Below are 22,503 nucleotides of genomic sequence, written 5' to 3' on the forward strand. Positions count from 1 at the left end.
ACACCCCTAAATTCAATTTTGATCTGTATTTAGTGGTGTAATACGCATTGTGTGCACATGTAAGTACAAAAATGTATCATAACATTAGAGTGATCATATTAAAGTTAGAGAATGGAAACCAACTGTGGGACATACATTGTACAGGACAGATTAGGACAAGGGTAAAAATTTGTCATATCAATTCATTTTTTTCTAAATTAATAATATAAATGAAAAGAAATACTTTGACGTTCAACTTTTCCCAGGAAAACTGTGCCACTTGCCAACAGCAATGTATTTGTTTTCAAAAACCTTAGCTTTTTTATGTTCTTTCTGTCTTCATCATACATACATATCATATATTTTTAGTACCATGTGCACATGCACTGATGATTACCCCCAAAAAGTTGAGATAGCCAAGTACATGTACATGGAGTGATATTGTACATTTTCAAACAGGACTGTTTGTCAGCTGTATCTAACACCTACATGTATGATGACACAGCATGTGTGCTTGTGTTTACTGATCTTTACCACACAGTGGCACACTTAATTTATATTTAAGCAAAACTGAAAAGGCTAGAACCTACAGATTTTTAGACCTACATGTACTGCTTATAGTTTTTTATAACAAGAATGTGTCCATTATCATGATTATACACATGTAGTGCACTGATGCCCCACCTGCATTTTCTATGTTCAGTGGACCGTGAAATTGGGGTTAAAAACTCTAATATGGCATTAAAATTACAAAGATCATAGGAAACATGTGAACTAATTTTCAAGTTGATTGAAAAGGGGGCTATAGCTATGAACATGGAAACTCCCTATTATTGGGTATACGGGGATGTGCCAAAAATATATGGGTCATATCATACATATTTTAAATATTGTATATAAGTACATGAAATAAGATCATGTATAGGTTATTCTTCATGTTCTTTCTTAAATATTTATATACATTTGTAACTATACATGCTATACATGTAGGTACTGAATTTCAGTGAATGTTATATTAAAATGGGTACGTTTTTTGAGACAAAAGTGGCACACCCCTACCAAAAAAATATCGAAGTTACCCCCGTGTACATGTATATCATAGTCCAAAGCCTGTAATTTAGGTAATTATTGGCGGAGAGGAACAAAACTTAAAATTGATTTGTGAATCATCATGCTCAATGGTTAACTCATGCACATACTAAAATTCAGCCCAATATCTGAAGGCGTTTAGAAAAAAAACACTCTGTATAATGGTTTGTTGCTGAATGACAGAATAACTGAATTACAGAATGACGCGAAGCGAATGACGGACAAGGGTAAAACTATATGGCACTGTCAACTTCGTTGCGGGGCAAAAAAATCAAGTATAATTTTCCACATCGACAAAAAATCCTCACCTCATTTTCAGGAATATTTTTTCTTTCTTGTCTTTCTCTTGCTAGCCTTCTGGGCGGAGGAGGTCCTTCCCCAGAGTCCACATAAAAGTTTCCACATTTTGGACAGATTGTTCTTGGAGGAGAGTTTACTTGCTGCTTCGCTTTATGATCACATATTGGACATTCTATTAATCTTATTTGTTCCTCATCATTTTGAGTGGTTGCCATCAAAATAAATTGTCATATAAATCGCAATATAATCCGTTCTTCATTATATTTTAAAGTTTAATGAAGAATACGTGCACCTGCATCTCCATTTTGATTTACATTAACGACTGACAATGATATTACGAATTATCATTTACGAAACGAATCAAATAAAAACAAAAATGGCTGCGCCCATGAAGACAATCAGTTGTCATTTGAAACTTCGCAGAACGGCTTTAAACTTGGTATCCCGACATAGATATTTTAGTACAACAACGAGAAAGGTTAAGTTATTCAGTTTATTATCTGTTATTCTGTATTCTGTTTATCTGTTATTTGCCGACACTGATGTAAATTGGGGCGAGTGGTAAAGGACAAGAACCCCCTTTTCTGTTCTTTGCACGCAAGACCAGTATTTTGAGGTGTGGATTTTTTTCTTTATAATATTATTTGTTTTTTTAAAACATTATTTTTTCATTATATGCTTTCGTTTTTATTCCTATGATAAATCGCACTAAAAATGACTCTCTGATATCTCGGCACATAACAAACTCGGCCTATAACAAACTCGGCCTATAACAAACTCGTCCTTGCAAAATCGGACTATAACAAATTATAAGCTAGTTTGAACTTCCAAGATCGAATTTAGGACAATAAGTCACAAAACAAAAGTCTCAGACAAAACGTCAGGCACAAAAGACACAATTCAGTTTTGAGATTATTTTTTTGAACAAGAAAGTTTTACCTAACGTAAGGGTACCCAAATTGCACCGAGTACCCAAATTGCAGCTATTTAGAAAAAATAGCAACAAAAATCTTACAAGATTACCTAGAGACTAAACAATTTGTATTTTTATGATTTGATACTATGCATGTCATTCAACATAGGTAAACATATTTAAATATACACAAAACGTTCACAGTATTTATCAACAGATGGACTGTTTACTGAAAAAGCAAAATGTACGAAAACGTCACCATGAGACGTCATCAAAACGTCATCTTTTTTAAATAAGCAAATACAATATATTATAAGTATCCATTTTGTAAAATATGAAGAGTAAGCATGGACAAATATCCAATTGTTCCAAATAATTGAAGAAATTAAATAAAAGCTCGGTTATTCTAATATGACGTCCTTATTACGCTTTGTAAACAAAGCCGTGTTCTAATGAGCATAAAAAATATGTTTTACACATGCGCATGAACTTACTGTGTGTATTAACGTTATTCCCATCGTTATCCTTTAAAATGTATACATTTAAGCAGCTAGCATAAACTTTTATTAAATATATTTTATTAAACAACATATATTTACCCTGCTCATAGTTTTAAACTTATAAAATGTAATGTGCAGACTCCTCGGAGAGGAAACAGAAAAAGCCAAACATTTCTACGGTATTTTCGTACGCTTCGACCTATAGAAATACTGTATTTGTCCTATTAGAATCGAAATAATTCCTTCGTGTCATGCTCTATGCTCATTTTAACATGGGTAGGCATTATATTTGACCACATTTAACACCTCGCTAACGCTCAGTGTAAAATATCGACAAATATAATGCCTACCCATGTTAAAATGAGCATAGAGCATGACAAGAAGGAATTATTTCTTAATTAGACTTTTGACAATGTGAATTTAAGCATGGATGCAATTTGGGTACTCCTCATTACAGAATCATGGATAGTTTGGAGGTTGATTCAAACCCATTTTTTTATGACTCAATATGGATTTAAAATTAAATTGGTGTACCTATACAATAAAGAAGGATAGGGCTACAAAATAAACACAGTATGGACATTTTTTTCTTTATCATATAAAACGTAGGTGAAAAAACTGTCAAAATAGGTGCAATTTGGGTACCTTACGTTATAAACAATGATAAATTTTATAAAAAAGATAAATTTAAATTTGACATAATTTGTCAAAATCAATTGATTTTTTGTACTGTCTAAAATAAAGTGTAAATATTATCGTTATGCACCAAAAATTAATGTATATATATAATATATATTTCTCTAATTCTTCGTCAATTTATCCCTTTCTGCGCCTATTGTATAAAAAAAAATTAATCAATGTGTGGTTAGTCTGATTTTAGTACTTCATTGGTGAAAATCCAATTATGACGTCGAAAGCTCTTGCTTTCCTCTGAAATTCCTATTGTGATGGCATGAAAAAAGGCGATCATGCCTATCATGACGTCACATAGAAAGAACACATCTTTTTGCAGATCATTGGAAAAGAAGGAATAATTAAGTTTGCCTGCATAATGTTAGAAAATCATTAGAGAAATAGATTCCACCACCAAATATTGTGTCATACGATATTTATCCACTCTCGACAGTTAAATTTTAAATATTTAAAACACTCAGGCAAGCCTCACATTTAAATTTGAAAATTTAACTGTCTCAAGTGGATAAATATCGTATTACACTCGATGCAGTGGTAGAATCTATATACATATGTATATATACGAGTCTAAATTGAAAACTACGTTCAAACCTATGATTGCGTCGGATATAAACCGCAATTTTTATACGTGTGCATGTCAAACAAATTTCGTTGTCGAAGGGTCTAAAAACAGCACAAACAACATTTTTCAAAAGACCAAAAAAATGAAAAAGTATATTTAAACATATATAGATTCTACCACTGCATCAGGTGTAATACGATATTTATATATATATAGATCTATTCTACCACTGCATTGAGTGTAATACGATATTTATTAAGAAGAAGGAATAATTATTCATAAACATTCTCAACCCGGGATTAAATGATAAATGATATTCTAATTTTAACGTAACATTTTAAAGTCTTAAAATGACATTAGTAGTCTCCCTTGTATTTGTTAACGTCATACTATTGTTAACGTCAATCAATTGTTTTATTTATATACAAGTCACATTACCTGAAGATCTGCGGAAGCAGTGAAAGTACTGGTAAAAAAGTGATGCATTGAAACCGTTATTATCTTTTAATAATTTTCTTATATGTTACCAGCATACAGACTTTACTTAACTTTTTTTAATATATATATATATATATATATCTTTAATACTAAAATTACGAGGTCCAATTTGTCAGCCGTCATCACGTCAAAACGACGAATCAAAGAATTCAACTTTATATATAACTAATATAGTACAAAGGTGTAGATTAAAAATTACACCACTCCAGGCCCTTTTGTTTTCCACGTAATTAATATTGCCAATAATTAAGAAGTTCCGGGTCGAGTCCGATACCGATACCAATAGTATATTCACCTGTTACCTATTACCTTATCTGTACGTTCCGCATCTGACAGGCGCACCAGCAAACGGTGTATTCAGGATTAATATGCTATATACACGGGTCATAAATTAATCACATGGTTGACACTACTAAATTGTCAAATTGTTACCTATTGTAGTATTTTAATCAGTAAGACTTTCTAATATAACAATACGAATACTAAAAATCTGGACTAAAAAATAAGGTGTATGAGTACAGTTTTAAGTGTTTTAGCGGGCATGACGTAAAACAGCGAATCAAAGAATTCAACTGTATTTATAACTGATATATATAGGAAAATGCTGTTGATTAAAAATAATCCATTCAAGGACCTTTAGTTTTCCAAATAATTAATATTACCAATAATTGATAAGTTCCAGTTCGACGGGTTCAAACAGAAAGATTTGAAAGCTAAAATAAGGCTTGCGAATAGTTATATACGTTAATTCAGTCACGGACCCGCGATATCACGGGTGTGTTCTAGTATATATATATATATACAACTCGTCTAAACATCAACCCAACAATGTTAGATCTGTAAATTTGCTGACACAAATTTTTGGTTCTTCCCTCGCCGGGATTCGAACCCATGCTACTGTGATATCGTAACACCAAATCGCCTGCACTGCAGCCGTCCCGCTAGACCATATATAAATATATATATAGATTTTACCACTGCATCGAGTGTAATACAATATTTATCCACTGTATATATATATATATGCATTCATAAGTCGTGTGGTCTAGCGGGACGGCTGCAGTGCAGGCGATTTGGTGTCACGATATCACAGTAGCATGGGTTCGAATCCCGGCGAGGGAAGAACCAAAAATTTGCGAAAGCAAATTTACAGATCTAACATTGTTGGGTTGATGTTTAGACGAGTTGTATATATATGCATTCTATAGACTACAAATCCCATGAGTTAAATCAAAATTTTAATTTTTTAATTCATGTTAATTTCAGGAGAAAGGTCTTGTTTTGGGAGTCTATGAAGGAGAGGATGAAACTTTGTTAACAAATGCAGCAGAAAAATTTGATAACAAAGTCGACAAGAAACTTACAAATGGCATACAACTGTTAGTATTATATGTTCACAAATAAGTAGGTATTATTGTCAATGAGACAATTATCCATAGATCAAAGGACAAAGTCGTGAACATTAATGTGATGAGTTAAAAAAAACTAATATAAATGATACAAAAAGTAATTATACTTTAACACAAAACACTCCATAAAGAATGGTACAGTCGCGGATTGGTTATCGTTTAGGTATACATTGGCACTCACACCACATCTTCCTATATCTATGTACAACATGTATTAGGTATTTTACAATAACTATATTTAAATGACTTTACAGCAACATACATGCCATTTTGAAATATAAATATAAGTAATTAATAATCTATACACACCTCAGGGTGGGGGAATTTCTTGCTGCATTGAAGACCTGTGTTATATATCAGTATGTATGGTCAGATTATGTTTCTGTAGTCAGTATTTTGTATTTATGTTTGTTACTTCATCTTTGTCTGATTAAAATGTAGAAAATGTGTTTTTATGTGTCCGTGTGTGATCGCCTCCATCCATGCTACCAGAGCTATTGCCCTAGTTTTAGAGTATGTTATACCTGTTGGTGACCTTCTGCTATTGTCTGCTCTATGGTCGGGTTGTTGTCTCTTTGCACATTCCCCATTTCCATTCTCAATTTTAAGATTTCTAACATAATACTAGTTGATGTGAAAATGGCTTTTGTTTAACAGAATGTTAGATTTTAAAAGCTCCAAAGTGACAATACAAATAACCATAACGAAGTTCTGAAGAATTTTTTAATCAAATGGGCAATATTTGGAAAAGTTTGAACAAATTTACTATCTTTGAAATCTTTGGAACAAAACTGGTAAATTTAATGATGATTTGCATGAAAAATCCTCTGTATACATATATAAGGATTAATTAACAAGATTAGAGTATTATAGTGATTTTACAAATAACTATAGTCATGATAGTTATATTTAAAATGTTATGTTATGTTTGTGTATTTTTTTTGCAAAATGAAGAGTGAAAAAAAAGTTGAAGAAAGGTAAAAGTCGTACGTTTTATGGACTAGATGGAGAATTTTCAACAGTCACAGCTGTATGTATAGGGAAAAAAGGAATTGGATACAATGAACTGGAAGGATTGGATGAAGGCAGAGATCAAATTAGAAGTGCTGTCGCTAGTATGTTATATCACATAATTTTTTTTCTATTATGTGTAAAAAATGAAATGTTAGACTAACCAGCTGCATGGGTTTATCTAGTTTCGGAACCATAGCTCTGAGGTCCTTTGCTATTTTTTTACTATTTGAACACCATATGCAAAAATAAAAAGAATAGCATAAGAACCCAAGAGAACTTATCTATCTGTGGGAGACAACTTTAAAAAAAAAATCTACAAATCAAACCAACTTTTTGAAGTATTGAATAATTGGTTCTCAACCTGACTATGGTACAAGGGATATTTGCAACTGAAAAGTGATCAATCAATAACAGCTGATATATATGCACAAAATCAGTATGTCAAAATTTACCATAAATCAACAATATCTTCATTTAAATTCTTGAAATCGGTACCAATAATTCAATCAATTGAAATATTATTATTTGTCCACTGCATGCAACATGCAGAACATAGAAATACCCCTGGGCCATCCATTTAAAACACAGTTATACCCTGTGGAAACATTAATTATATGGAAAATTCCATTGTTAGCACTCTCATGTGTTCAAAACTTATGTCATATTATAGGTTCACATCAGCAATGTCTTAGACAGGTTCAAAATCTGTGCTGATCAATTATTTAAAAAGAGTTATGTCCCATAGAAACATAAATTTGGAAAATTAGCCCTCTCATGTTACAATTCTCGCTTGAATTTTATTGAACTTAAATTATGTGTTTCTATTAAAAATGCCTGTGATTAGATTGTAAGTCAGTGCTGATGAATAATTTATAAAAAAAATTATGCCCCTTGAAATTATCAATTATATGGAATTTTGCCTTATGAGGTCTTTAATGTGTAACATACTTGCCAGTTTTTTAAGATATTCATACTGAAGGTTTATTGTCCAGCCTTTGACTTCAGTCGAAAAAGCGAGACATAGCAATCTTGCATTTCCTCTGCGTATCCGTCCACAAATATTCACTTTGTGGTTAAAGTTTTTGAAATTTTAATAACTTTCTTAAACTATCCTGGATTTCTATTAAACTTGGACAGAAGCTTGTTCGTGATCATAAAGATAGTATCCAGAAGTAAATTTTATTAAAATAAAAATCCATTTTTTCCGTATTTTACTTCTAAATGAACTTAGTTTTTCTGCTGGGATATATAAAATTCACTCTGTGGTTAAAGTTTTAATTTTTTTTATAACTTTCTTAAACTATCCTGGGTTTGTACCAATCTTGGACAGAAGCTTGTTTATGATTCAAATGCTAAAGTAAATTTTGTAAAAAATAATCCAGTTTTTCCTTATTTTACTTTTAAATGGACTTAGATTTTCTGCCAGGAAACAACACATTCACTCTGTAGTTAAACTTTTAAATTTTAATAACTTTCTTATACTATTTTGGATTTGTACCAAACTTGGAAAGAAGCTTGTTTATGATTCTGAATGCTAGTATCTAGAAGGAAATTTTGTTTTTTTCCAGTTAACATTAAATTCAGTCTGCATTTAAAGTTTTTAAACATTTATTAGATTCATAAACTATCCTGGATTTTTACCAAACTTGGACAGAAGCTTCTTACAACCAAAAGATAGTATCCATAGGAATATTTTTATTGATTTATTTAATTCCTCATTTTTGTTGAGCCTGCGATTAACAGAAAAAGAAGGCAAGACACTGGGTTCCATGGAACCTTTATGAATTTTATCATCAATGTATTTGATGAGTTCAAAAATCAGTACCTTTCAATTATTTTTAAAGAGTTATGCCCCTTGTAAATATTGATTATATGGAAAATTGCATTGGCAGCTCTTTCGTGTGTAAAACTATTACCAGAATTTTATGAAACATATATCATAGGTTTATATCAGCGATGTCTTTCACACTATTGAAAAACAAACAAATCCACAATTTACCACTTTTGGGTGCAATGGACTGCTCTATAGGTAAAGAGAGGGGGGGGCAGTAAAGATTAGGTTGCTTCATGAAATTTCGAAGTGTCCATAGTGAAGGTTATTGCCCTTTGCAATTTTGAAAACATGTCTAAAATGAACAGATCCTTACCAAGGGCATTTAACTTTGATTTTTCTGTTTCTTAATTACAAGCTACTTGGTGAGCTCTGGTTTTCCTCATTTTTAATTAAACTTATATACAAATAACAGGTGCTGTTCGACAGTTAAGAGATATTGGTGAGCTCTGGTTTTCCTCACTTTTAATTAACTTATATACAAATAACAGGTGCTGTTCGACAGTTACGAGATATTGGAGAGACAGAAGTAGAGGTTGACCCTTGTGGTGATGCTGAAGGTGAGAAGTTAAATAGTTACACACACACATCTACAAAATCAGACCTGCCAACGATTTATGTGTCATTTTCTCCATGAGACGTGTTGACTTGAATTTTGAAATTCTTTATAAACTTAGAATATCTTAATAGGCATTCAAATGAATTAAAAGGGTATTTAAGCAAATACACACTCATTCAAACAATATAGATTTACATTAAAAACATGAATGACGATATAAAGGGAGAATTTAGCCTTCTTGAACTTTAAATCCCCCATGGAGATTTTGAAAAGTTGATTGGACAGGTATCATCACTGTATGTAAAATAAGAATGAATATTCAATAAAGAGATTAAGTAGACTGATTTAGAAGAAGTTGTTATTCCCATGGATTTTCTGACCTTGCAAGGTCGTAAAACACTTCCATCATCATTCCCATGGAACCATTTAAATTGAGAAGTTTTTCTGTTAAAAAATATTTAAGAAATAATTCTTGGCAGCCATAGATTTGTTTTCACCATGGGTTGGACATTTATATTGAATTATTTAATCCAGAGCATCAAGTGCATCCTTCATCAGGAATGGTCACATAAAAAAATGTAAAGCCAAGGATGTATTAGTGCTTGAATATTTTATAAGCAATACCAAAATATGTATACTAAAGAAAAAAAAGGGACATTTATGATTAAAAGGGGGGTTTTTTGCACGAAAGAACGTGAAATGAAATTGCCATTTCCCGATGAACAATTAAAAATTCTTGCACATTGATTTTTTTACCGGTTTCACGAAACATGATGAATAACCAACCTTTTTCATGACTGTACGTGAAATAAAAGATGGCAAAACATGTTGCACGAAAATAACCCTTTAACACCCTCTTAAAAGAAGAACCAAATAAAATTTAATTATATTAGAGCTGCTGTCAGTAATTTTGTTGTATTTCTTTACTTGTTGACAGCCGCTGCAGAGGGTAGTGTATTATCTTTACATTCTTATGATGAACTGAAATCAGAGGACAAAAGGAAACCTCAAGTCAAGGTCAATTGTTACACACAATTTTCTCAGGACAGGTTAGTAACAGGAACAGAGTTGAAAATTATCATTGGTGTATGTATATTATGAAAAATTTTAACATTTAGTTTTTACATGAAATTTGATTTGAAGATGGGAGTATCAATTTAGGTGTAATACCACAAAATCATTGAACTTCACATCCGGTTGGATACGAAAATAGGTCGAAAAAAAAATTCTCTTGAATTTGACAGTTGTAGGCTAGGTAATTAATCCTACATCTCATTACAGTAAAATATTTCTGGGTTATAAACATACATCTTTGGTATTTCAAAGCACCATTATTTTTTTTTATTTGGGGTTTCTATAGATATAGGAAGATGTGGTATGAGTGCCAATGATACAACTCTCCATCCAAATAACAATTTAAAGTTAACCATTATAGGTCAAGGTACCCTCAACACAGAACCTTGGTTCATTATAGAATGTTTTGAGATTACATGGTTACTAAAGCTTGTGCACAGTTAAAAAAAGACTTGAAAACTTGATTTGCTAACTTCCAGTGCTGATTGTTTTCTTATATGCAATGAAATGTAAAGTGAATTTTGTCAATAGTACCAGACAGGATAAAACTTTACTCATGCATTTTATTATTTGAAACAAAGGTAAATTCTTCACAATTTGTTGAAAAGTGCAAATTTAACATAGGCAACAGGGGAAAACCAATGGTAGTATTACACCTCAATATTTGTGAAACTGTCTTTTGCATTAACCTTTAATAGTGTGGAACACAGTTTTATTGTTTAAAACATATACATTAACTTTTATCAAGGAGTGTTGTCCTACTTTATTGAAACTTACATACTTCAGAAAGCCTAACTCTGTATTGAAGGCCATTTAGGCTCCACTGGATGTCTGGATTTTTTGTAAAATGTATTCTTCAGTGGCTTTCTGATTAAAAAGTAACTCTAATTTTTGTATTAACAATTCAATTTGAATATTTATCGGCAAATTTTAACATTTTCCCCTTGATCTTACTTCTAATATTTTTTAAGATCATGGACAGGACTTGATACTAGAAAATATAAGGCAATGATGCCATGTATCAGTGCAGTCACATATATGCTAAAGTTCCTCTGCATCAATTTATCAATGCTACTTTGTTCATACAATGGAACAACTATCCAAAAATTTTGTACGAATTAAAGTAGTTTTACTATCTTATGTCATTTTATTCTCAACCCTACAAAATATACAATTAAGACAAATTCCTGATAAAAAATGAATAATTGCTTGATATTCTTGCTGATAAAGTTAGTATCAAAATAAAAAATACCACTATTCTTTATTCTGTATCATCGTCTCATGTTTTTTTTTACTATTAAGAATGCATTGTGACGTCACAATTTCCATTGAAGAAGCATGCATAGTAGTACAAATGTAATACATATGACATACAAAAACATATGATCTGACCATATATTTAAAAATTTATATTGATAGAGACAGGACAAGTGATCTGTGGACCAGAGGGGTGTATTTGGCGGAGGGACAGTTGTTTGCCAGTAAATTAATGGAGATGCCAGCTAATAAATTAACACCTACAATATTTTCACAGATTGTTAGTGAACGTTTGTCAAGTACAAAGAAAGTATCTGTTACAGTGAGGTACATAGTATTACAACATAATTCTTTGCACACTCCTTTTATATAAAATGCAAATTTGTAGATCTAACATTATTGGGCTAAATTGGAGTCCAAGTCTTATGTAAATTATGTTAATTTTAGCCCTTTATAATAACCAAAGGTTATCTGATGTCAGAAGAAACTCTTTCATAAAGTTGTAACATATGTAGACTTACATAATATATGTAATATTAGAATTTGATGTAGCACCATGGTAAATAAAATTATCATCCTTTATGAAAGACAACAAAAACCAGCTGATCTGCAAGGTATGCCATCGGCTCCCACTTAACATGATGTACTGTGTTTCAACCCTGGATTTGGCTGACTTCAGCATTGTTTTAGAGAACACACAACTGAAAGATACTAATATTAATGATAACAACTGCAAATACCATTCACTTCTAATTATTTCTAGTTCGTATTTATCAAAAAGAACATTTCATGATGATACAACAGGTGTGGAGCCAGAATTTTGAAGAGGGTGTAAGGAATTGTCAGGACTTGCAACAAGTGAATGCATTAACTATAAAAAAAAATATGGTCTTTAAAACTGTTTGATTATGAGAATAAGAAGATTTGCACCTGAATATTGTCTCCTTCATTAAACAAATACATCTCACAATTTTTATGAAGGGGTACTTCATCATATATCTTAAATTGCAGACAAACTCCTGTCTAAAGGCTATTCTTTCTTTCAATGTTTGTAGAGACACTGAGTGGATAAAGTCTCAGAAAATGGAATCTTTCCTGTGTGTAGCTAAAGGATCTGATGAACCACCAGTATTTTTAGAGATGGAATACAAGGGAACTAACTCTTCAAATAGTCCTGTAGCTTTAGTAGGAAAGGGAGTAACATTTGATAGGTATATAGCACAGATCTTCTATAGCTTGATCTCATGGACACTATTGTTTGTCATGATAGATTTATATTACTGGTATGCAAAATAACTCAACTATAAAGTAAGCAGTTTTTGTAATGACTTTTCTAAGGTTGATATTATGTTTGAAAATTTTAACTTTTTAAAACTTATTGCTATAATGAGGATAAGACTTGTAAGTAAATTACTGATGTTTTAAGAGGTAATAAAGCATTTACAAAAAACACTGAACTCAAAGGTAATTTCAAAAAATGGGAAGTCTATAAACCTCATAGATTAGGACAGAAGTAAACCCCACAGCTGTGAACAGTTTTAGATTAATTCAAAACTTGTTACCGATTCTGTTGAAATTGGTGCTGAGTAATCTAGAAATTGTTTTTGCTCTTTGTTGGAGGCTTCATTGTGACTGAGATAAACATGATAAAAAAGATCAATAAAAGCACTATATTCCTTTGCTTTTAATTTCTTTCAGGTAAATTCAGTGATTTTGTGTCATGTTCAAAAGCTTTATTTATAGAAATATTAAAGCTCTATTGAGCTTTTCAGCTTTCATATTGCCTTATTACAAACAAAACATTTAAAACAAGCAGGTTTAATACAAAACAAGCAAACAGTACACAGGAAATCTGAAAACCCAAGTGCACAAGCAAAAGTTATTAAACAGTTATTTTGTCATTGCAGTGGAGGAATATCAATCAAGCCTTCAGCTAGTATGGATATGATGAGGGCTGATATGGGTGGGGCAGCTTGTGTAGCAGGATCTCTATTGGCTGTAGCTAGACTTAATTTACCTATATATATCAAAGGTAGGTGTCTGTATTTATATGATGTTAACACTGGCAGATTGAGGGATGGTACATAAAAAGATTCAAAATGGATATAAATGTCAATTATGAGCTTTAAATTATTAACCCTTACCATTCTGTGACCTTCATATGACGGGCCTACCCAAAACACTGTTATTTGGCTCCAATGGCGTTCCATACTTTTAGAAGTCAACTTAATGATACTTATGTTAAAATTGGTGCATGTTCCGTCAACCTGAGGCTACCTATATTCATGTTTCTCATGAATAAGTTGCATTTTGAGTACAAATATGGACTTGGAAAATTGAAATCAGCTGAAACTCGGTTTTTTGGAGGGGTGGGCTTCACATCTGTGTCTTACACAGGAAGTTCAGAGGTATAGAACTTGCAAAATAGTGCAAACCCACTGCCATATAACTACCGATCATTATTAATATTGAAATACGCATAGGAAATGACTACTTACGGTTTCAGGTCCATTTGAAGTCATTAATATCGGAAAAAATCTTGAAATTCCTTATTTTTGGTCCAAATGACCTTCTGTAGACTGCTGAACCAAGATCAGATTCACTCCCACATAACAACTGTTGGGGTCAATTTGTTAACTAGGGTCCACTCTACATGCTGGCTACAGCTGGATACCCTGAGTCTTCTGGGTCATGAGAAAGGATGAAAAGTTGTCAAAATTTACGCTTTTTGCACCTGATAACCAACTTTGGGACAAAAATGTCCATTAATGATTTGGGGATGTAAGGTTGGCGGGCCGGCAGCAGCTTAATGTTGTCCATGAATTAATTCATCAACAGTTCAACCAAAGCGTTTAAATATTTTAATATGTTGTTACTGACAACAAAATGGAGGCCAAGTTCAAAAATGACGATTTTGACTTTTATCGTTCAGGGGTTATGGTTCTTCAAAGATTGAAAATGGTCTTTCCAGTCGTGTTCGTGCATTGACTCATGAACCAGTCAACATAAGCTTTTCAAATTTAAATAGGTTGTTACTGATGACAAAATTGAGATCAGGTTCAATAATAGTGATTTTCACTTTTTCTGTTCAGGAGTTATGGTTCTTAAAAGATTGAAAAATTATTGTGTTACCAGTCATGTTGTTGCATTTATTCATAAACAATTCAACCAAAGCTTTTCAAATTTATATATGTTGTTACTGATGACAAAATGGAGGTCAAGTTTAATATTGACTCTTTTTGCTTAACTTTTTAGCAGTTATGGTTCTTCTGATATTGAAAAATGCCAGGACACAAATAAATGTTAATAAATCGAGTTTGCTGCCGCTCTGACAGCCTCTTGTTAATTAATGGTTTTGTTTGATTGATTGGAATATACCCAACATCTATGGTACTTGTAGTTGTGTAAGATGTTCATTTGAAATTATGTCCCCTGGCTTGGACTAATGAGGTTGTATTTGATATTCATCAATAAATGCTAGCAATCTTTTTGAAATTACGCTAGAGTAATTAGTTAAATGCAATAAAAATATTATGTAGTCACAGTCTTCACACTGAATGTCAGCCCAGGTAGGCCAAGCTTGTAAAATTGCTCTCTGGCCTGTAAAAATCATATCTACCAGCCAACAGAATTTTACTAAAAATTTTCAAAAACTGAGCATCGGGCCTGTAGATTTTACAGTTCATGGTGAAGACTGTAGTCAAACTACAATATGGATCAATACTATTATACACTGCTTGACTAACTTTAAAGAACTTTCTTAGCAAAGTTCATGTTTGTCATATTTTCGTGTTTTCTGCATTCACACAGCTTTAGAATGTCTAATCCAGTCAAAAAAGGAAACGATTAAAAGCATTAAATACAGAAACTCTTAAAATATAAATAAAAAAAGAACCATGTTGTGTTTAAAAAAGAAAATATTGAAGACAAAATTAGATTTCAGTTAAAGAGTTTTATAATGCTCAATTTGATAATTTTCTTCATATTGTTTTATTTTAGCATTTATTCCATTATGTGAAAACATGCCAAGCGGTAATGCTGTAAAGCCTGGTGATGTTGTTACTGCTAGGAATGGTAAAACTATTCAGGTAAAGACATTAAATTAAGAATGGAAATGCTGTAGTTAGGCAACAAAATAAGATAGAAACATATGTGCAGGTAGTGAAATCAGCTCATAATTCTGCTTTGAGTGTAGATTTAGAGTAATAATAAGAGATTCAGCCCAGTATTATACATGTCTCACGCACACTATCACAATTCAATGTTCCTTGAACTACAAAATCTAGGTAATGACCCTTATTTGCCATATATTTAGAAAATATAACATTTTGAATTACTTCCTTTACACTGCTTTTAAATTATGTACTAAGAAATGTTGTATTGTCTTGAGGTGATCTTTTATTTTTGTCAATTTATTCAGTGTTTTGCATTTGCGCCGATCTGCATTTCATTTGCGCTGATTTTATCTTTCATTTGCGCTGATTTTTTTTTTCATTTGCGCCGATTATTTTACAGGTAAATTACATGAGAAAAGATAAAAGAAGATGCAAGATGAGTGCAAATGAGCTGAGAACTCTCCATTCAAGTCATGCTATTTTTCATTTATTATTTAGACCTCTTCTATTAGCCATTTGTACGAATGTAATGAATTGTCAATCATAACATGTATATAACTGTTGTCCCCTGCTCACTACGGGGAGATGGAAGAAGGCCTACATGATACACCTCCAGACTTTTTCCTTGACAGTACCCGTAGTTCTTTAACTTCTGTCTTTCGGACATATGCCACATGTTCATGCTCGACCAGTGTAGAATTTCCATGCTCCAATTGCTGTTTCTCCCCCATGCTAACTTCTACGCCATTAATATTAGTGCATTTGATTCTAACAGGATAACAGTCTAATAACATTATTTATCATCCTTCCCTACGGCTATATCTGTTTCCTCAACGTATCCGTAAAACTCGTATCACGATAGGGGAGGGGGGTCAATTAGCAACAGCATAGTGTTTTGAACAAAAGAAAAAAAAATAATATAAATTCAAATCACAAATTCAATTCAAGTGTTTGACTACAGTTATTCTGAGTCAGAAACCTATTATGTGTCAAATATTAAATTACAATCCAAATCAGACCTGTATCAAGTCCGAATATTGTGTCCATTTTTGCCCCAACTGTTCATGGTTGGACCTCTGCGTTTGTATCCAGCTGCACTTTAGGAAGCAATTTATTATCAAAGGGGGTGCTATGTTCTTTCTCTTGTTTCATGACATTTTGATGTTGTTTTTTCCTTTAAACATTGAGAATCAGAATAGAATTTGTACCCACCCACCCCGCCACAAAATGTTTGCTATAACATTTATATATAATCTGACTTGAAAATTTAGGTTGTAGAAACCTGTGCTCTGTGTTTAAATTCGGTTAAAAACGATCTCTCAAAAACCAGACCATGTTGTCAAATTTTACTAAAATCTGTACTTTTAGGTTGTACAGTCGATTCCACTTAATTGCATACCGCTTAATAGCATAATTCGGTTAATTGCATACTTTTCTCCTGCACAAAACCATTTCCCATTCACCTAATGTTAAATTGTCCGGTTATATGCATAGCCTTACAAGTGGCATTTCGGTTTATTGCATAGAAAATAATCGCCAGCTAGATATGCTCAGTTAAAACTGACGAGATTTTTTACCGGAAACGGCAATTTGGTAAGTATATTTTTCTTGAATGCATCATAATTTTCATTTTATTTCACATTTACTTGTGTGTTATTCAAATAAAGTTTTAAAACAGTATCTTTCGTGTTTATATGATTATAGAAAAGGCCTCGTTGTGTCCACAGGTAAAGTTTCCCATATTCTATTTTAAGCCTCGAGGTCATAAAAATGTCAATCAGCTGATTGTTGTAAAAACACAACCATTCTATGATCTTCTATCTCAAAAGGTGTTAATTATTGATTGGATTTCAAACATTGTTCATAGATTATATTTTGGGTGAATTTTTAAAACAACAACGCCTGCTAATTATCGATCATTATCCAATGTGTAATTTCGTAATTCAGCTTGGGTGATCTACATTTATGTTAAATATTACAGGGCATTTATATATGGTTGAAGAATTTTATACATCAATCTTTCCTTTTTAATATTTTTCTAAAAGAAAATTAAATTCTGATTATTATATTTTCTCACTTTCAACACTCGTGTCCAGCAAATAACCCGTGCATGGCCCCATCACCTGTTAACTGCTTTGCATAAACGAAACTATCGGTGTTAAAGTAACAGTGTAACATCACTGTGTAATTGGTAAATACTGCATATCAAAGGCAGTTCATTGCACAATTATTGTTTACAATGATTATAAACTGTGTTGTATTGTTAAACAGTTTATTTTAAATAAAGCGTAACAATTTAATTTGTACATCCGGGTCATAGAAACAAATCTATTTTTAGAACAATTTTATTTTCGTATCTCAGGTAAAGGAAAAGTCGGTACATAAATAAACTAAAACAAAATGTGTTTATAAACTTTATTGAAAGAATACACAATGAAATAAAATGTATGACAGTAGACAAATAACTTTTATTAGAATAAATAAGCATTCATTATGTTGTAAGTGGACTATGGACGTACATCTTTCTTCTTTGCTGATCTGCACTATCGATGTTATTTGACTCCGTATTTTGTCATTTCGGATATAAGCATACTCCGCTTTATTGCATAATTTCGTCTGACAAATAGGCTATGCAAATAACCGGAATGTACTGTATATGGTTACACTAATGTATGAGAAAAGCTTGAAAAAAACATTTTTTTCACAAAAAAAAAAAATCTTTTTCGCTTGCTTCTTTTTTTCAAGACAAATATCTTGTTTGAAGTATCTGATGTCATGTTTCACAGACTGCTGTTTATTCTTAGTATAATCAAAATGTTATTCTTCATCAACAGGTAGATAACACTGATGCAGAGGGAAGATTGATTTTAGCTGATGCTTTATGTTATGCTGATACATTTAATCCCACGGCTGTATTAGATATGGCTACACTTACAGGTATTATAATAATGGAACATGATAATGATTGTCACCTTAGATGTGGAGAAGAGCCTACTTAAAAAAGCTCTAAGCATCCTTAACCTCCCAGCATGCTTGGAGCTTCCCAGTAAGAATGAATCTATGATTCCTAAGAAGGTTTATCATAAGTACATGTAATTGGAAACAGAACATTTTTTTTATAAACAAATTAATGGTTTTATTTATTGTGTGTTATTTCAAACTTTTTAAAAAACATTGAAAAAAAGAAAATTGTTGTTATTTTAAACGAGGTATAGACAGTGCTCTTGGAGGATTATGCATTGTGTTCCTGTTTGTATTGTAAGTGTCAAAGTATCAACTAAAACTTTTATTTTCCAGGTGCTATTGATGTAGCTCTAGGATCAGCAGTTACAGGTGTATTTTCTAATTCTAACACTATGTGGGAACTTCTTCAAAAGGTTTGTCTGTGTTGAAATTATTTATTTTGGAAAGATTGGTAATTTTGTTCTAACTTTAGTCTCTCATACACATGATACAGGAAGAAGCCAGATAACTTCCTAATCTATAGACATTGAAATGTAGTTCCCCGATAATCTACAATGAGTCGTAATTGGAATATTCATTCCAACAAAAATTTAGAATTTGGCTGCAGTTTAAATTGATACAAAAACAATAGTCAATTTGAACAAAAGATTCTAAACGGAATCCAATTTTGACTTTTGTGGCTTATAAAAAAATGTTTTAAAATAAATCATAAATAAGATAAAATTAAAAAAAATTATATTTCATGTATTTCAAAGTTCTCTAGTTTTTATAAGAATGAAACCGTCTGGAGCCTGTAGTTCAGTGGTTGTTGGTTCAAGTCTGTCATATTTATTTTACACAAATTGTTTTGTTATAAATTAGGGTGTTAGTTTCATAAATTAATTTTTTGATCATATATTTCATGTCAGAGGCAACTATATGGTGTGGGTTGAAGGCTATTTTGTTGCCTATTATTGCTAACATCCACTTCATTTGAATTTTAGTGGATAATTGTCTCATTGGCAATCATACCACATCTCCTCATTTTTATGTAATGAGCATAAGGATTAAGAAAGACATAGAAGCCCCTAATCTAAACTCTTGTTTGATAAGTTATGCTTTAAGGTTTTCATCTCACAACTTTTGTCCTAGATTGTATGTGTTAAACTGTGTATCAGAATTGTTTATGAAAATTTTTTTTATTTCATCAGGCTGGTAGTAGAACTGGTGACCGTGTATGGAGGATGCCTTTATTACAGCATTATAGTAAACAAGTAACAGAATCACAACTAGCAGACGTCAATAATATTGGTAAATATGCACGTTCTGGTGGAGCGTGTACTGCTGCAGCATTTCTCAAGGTTAGTTATCTATCATGATGGATTTAATAATACAGTGAAAATCTTTAATGAGTTAGGAACAGGAGATCAATAGCATAAATATATTAATGATAGGTATGGGAAATGATGAAATTTTCAATGAATTGTCTGTCCAGCCTCCTGTGTTTATCCTTTCATCCCACTTTTGGCTATCATTTTTAGGCATTTTTGTCATATAGCTCTTCACCGGTTTCGGTACTTAAACATCCTTGTATTTCAAATGTTTGGCTTTGAGCTTTCCTGATGAATGTAAATCCAGAAAAGCGCTTCAGACACATTGAAATTATTAAACGTGTTGTTTTCAATTTTTTGTATCCTTATCTGCTCCTGAATTGCTTGACAAAATTTGTGAAACATTACATATTTTTTTGGCCTCAATGAATAATAAGACAGACTTTAACATATTATTAGGAATTGGATGTCTAAGGGTCAGTATAATGTTCACATTCATTCTTCCAGAGTAATGAAACCATAAACATATTGCTTATCATTGCCGAAGAAGGACACATGAAAGTATAAAAGTTTCACGTCTACTTATTAAATCATTTTAAATTATTTCATTTCTTTTTAAGGAATTTGTTACTGCAAAGCAGTGGATGCATTTAGATATAGCTGGTGTTATGATGAACCAAGATGAAGTTCCATACTTATCCAAGGGAATGTCAGGTCGCCCAACAAGAACAGTTGTTGAATTTTTAAAGTTACTTAGTGAACAGTCTTGATGATATTAGTACTGTAGACATTAAAGTGTGTACTATTGAATAGTCTTAGTGATATAACATGTAGTACTCTAGACATTAAAGTGTGTAAATGTGATTGTAAAATTGATAATACAATTTTGAAATAGAATAGATGTTTTGTATTTTAATAGCTCAAATAATCAATTCACATCGGTTTTGATTTGAACATTTTACTCCACTGTTTTGATTGGACAGAAATTCAATGGTACTCACACAACAGTAGGTTTCATCCTAGAACATTGTAATCTTGACATAATTGTTTTGATGTTTTCTTCTTTTCTGGTATGACCGTATGACTGCATGATAACCTATTCTTTGTAACATCTGTCTTTTTTTTCTAGTGGTTAGTTGTCAATCATACCACATCTTATTTTTTAGACAGTTTCTACATGTCTTCCAATTTTTTGACAAAATTAGAAGCATGACCCAGAAATTTCAATTATAACAAAATAAGAATGCATTCATTCAAATCAAGTGCCGACAACAAGAATTAAGTTATGTAATGCCGATTCATTTGTAATTACCTATTATACCACAGCTCAACGTACAGTTTCAAAAAAATACCCAGCGCAATGTTTAAAGAAACTGTAGAAAAAAGCAAAATCACAAAAATACTGAACTCCAAGGAAAATTCAATCGAAAAGTCCCTAACTGCATGGCAAAATCAAATGACAAAACACGTATAATACGAATGGACAACAACTGTCATATTCCTGACTTGGAACAGGCATTTTCAAATGTAGAAAATGGGTTTTGAAGTGCTAAACCTCTAACTTATACGACAGTCTCATCAAACTCAGTTATATTTACAACGATGCGTGAACAAAACAGACATAATAAATAAGATAGTCAAAATATGGGTACAACAGTCAACACTGTGTTATAATTCTAAAAGAAATTCTAAAAGAAACAATTTTTAAAAATGTGGGCAGTCATCAGAAAATCTTTAAAATTCAAAACTCATAATTATACATTTTGGTAAACTGGGGCGCTGAACTCTAATCTTAAATGACTAGGATTGTCATTCAATGTATAATGTGCTACATGTAGTTCACAAGGTAATAGTTATCAGAAAGACATGTCACTTTACTCTGACATATAATTTTGACTCCAAGCCAACCAGTTTTTGCTCTTACTTATTAATTCTGCATGCTTAGAGGAAAAGTAGCAAACACTAATTTGAAATTATTTGCTACTGTGGATTCATTTATTTTCTTTGGTACCAATTTTCATGGATGAAGGAAAAATCACATGTTTGTCGACCTTTAATGTCTATATGGGCTATTTAAAAAAAAATGATGCCAAAGTGTGACAAACATGGTAAAAAATTAAGTCATTGCTAATCTTTTTTCTATCATTTTTCTTTAATCCAGAGACATTCAAGTTTACAAAACTACCAAGGGTTAATGCAAAATAATAAAAACAAAAATTTTAACAACATTTTACTCATAAGAATTCATCCACTTTTCAAAGGAAACAACATAATAATAATATCAACTGACAAACATAAATAAGAATATAAATATCAATGTAATTTTTTTGTTTGTTGCAATAAAGGTACTAAATGATTTTGCTGCATTTTTTTTTACTTATAAACAGTTTTTTTTTTTAAATATGTAAATTTCACCAATTTTTAGTGTATTCTTTA

General features: G+C 31.8%; 2 protein-coding genes across 3 annotated transcripts in view; one reads left to right on the forward strand and one right to left on the reverse strand.

Moving 5' to 3' along the window:
• LOC134715742 (probable E3 ubiquitin-protein ligase HECTD2) overlaps positions 1-1,758 on the reverse strand; it is a 43,261-nt gene extending 41,503 nt beyond the window's left edge. For both annotated transcript variants that reach the window (XM_063578142.1, XM_063578140.1), the window contains exon 1: positions 1,377-1,758. In XM_063578142.1, coding sequence (XP_063434212.1) covers positions 1,377-1,583 — 207 coding nt within the window. In that variant the 5' untranslated portion in view covers positions 1,584-1,758. The remainder of the gene's footprint in view (positions 1-1,376) is intronic.
• Positions 1,733-20,957, forward strand: LOC134715744 (cytosol aminopeptidase-like). Its single transcript, XM_063578143.1, has 13 exons — positions 1,733-1,846; positions 5,801-5,913; positions 6,898-7,058; positions 9,280-9,348; positions 10,285-10,396; positions 11,841-12,005; positions 12,734-12,889; positions 13,586-13,710; positions 15,678-15,766; positions 18,628-18,730; positions 19,091-19,170; positions 19,948-20,097; positions 20,688-20,957. The coding sequence occupies exons 1-13, from the start codon at positions 1,745-1,747 to the stop codon at positions 20,835-20,837; spliced, it is 1,575 nt and encodes a 524-aa protein (XP_063434213.1). The 5' UTR covers positions 1,733-1,744; the 3' UTR covers positions 20,838-20,957.
• The last annotated feature ends 1,546 nt before the right edge of the window (positions 20,958-22,503 follow it).

Source organism: Mytilus trossulus, chromosome 4, assembly GCF_036588685.1.
Source record: "Mytilus trossulus isolate FHL-02 chromosome 4, PNRI_Mtr1.1.1.hap1, whole genome shotgun sequence".
Taxonomy (NCBI): Eukaryota; Metazoa; Mollusca; class Bivalvia; order Mytilida; family Mytilidae; genus Mytilus; species Mytilus trossulus.

Coding starts and splice junctions, on each gene's coding strand:
- LOC134715744 (XM_063578143.1), top strand. CDS start 1,745: ATGGCTGCGCCCATGAAGACAATCAGTTGTCATTTGAAACTTCGCAGA. Junction 15,767..18,627: donor GGAATGGTAAAACTATTCAG/GTAAAGACATTA, acceptor CTTCATCAACAG/GTAGATAACACTGATGCAGA. Junction 20,098..20,687: donor CTGCTGCAGCATTTCTCAAG/GTTAGTTATCTA, acceptor TTTCTTTTTAAG/GAATTTGTTACTGCAAAGCA.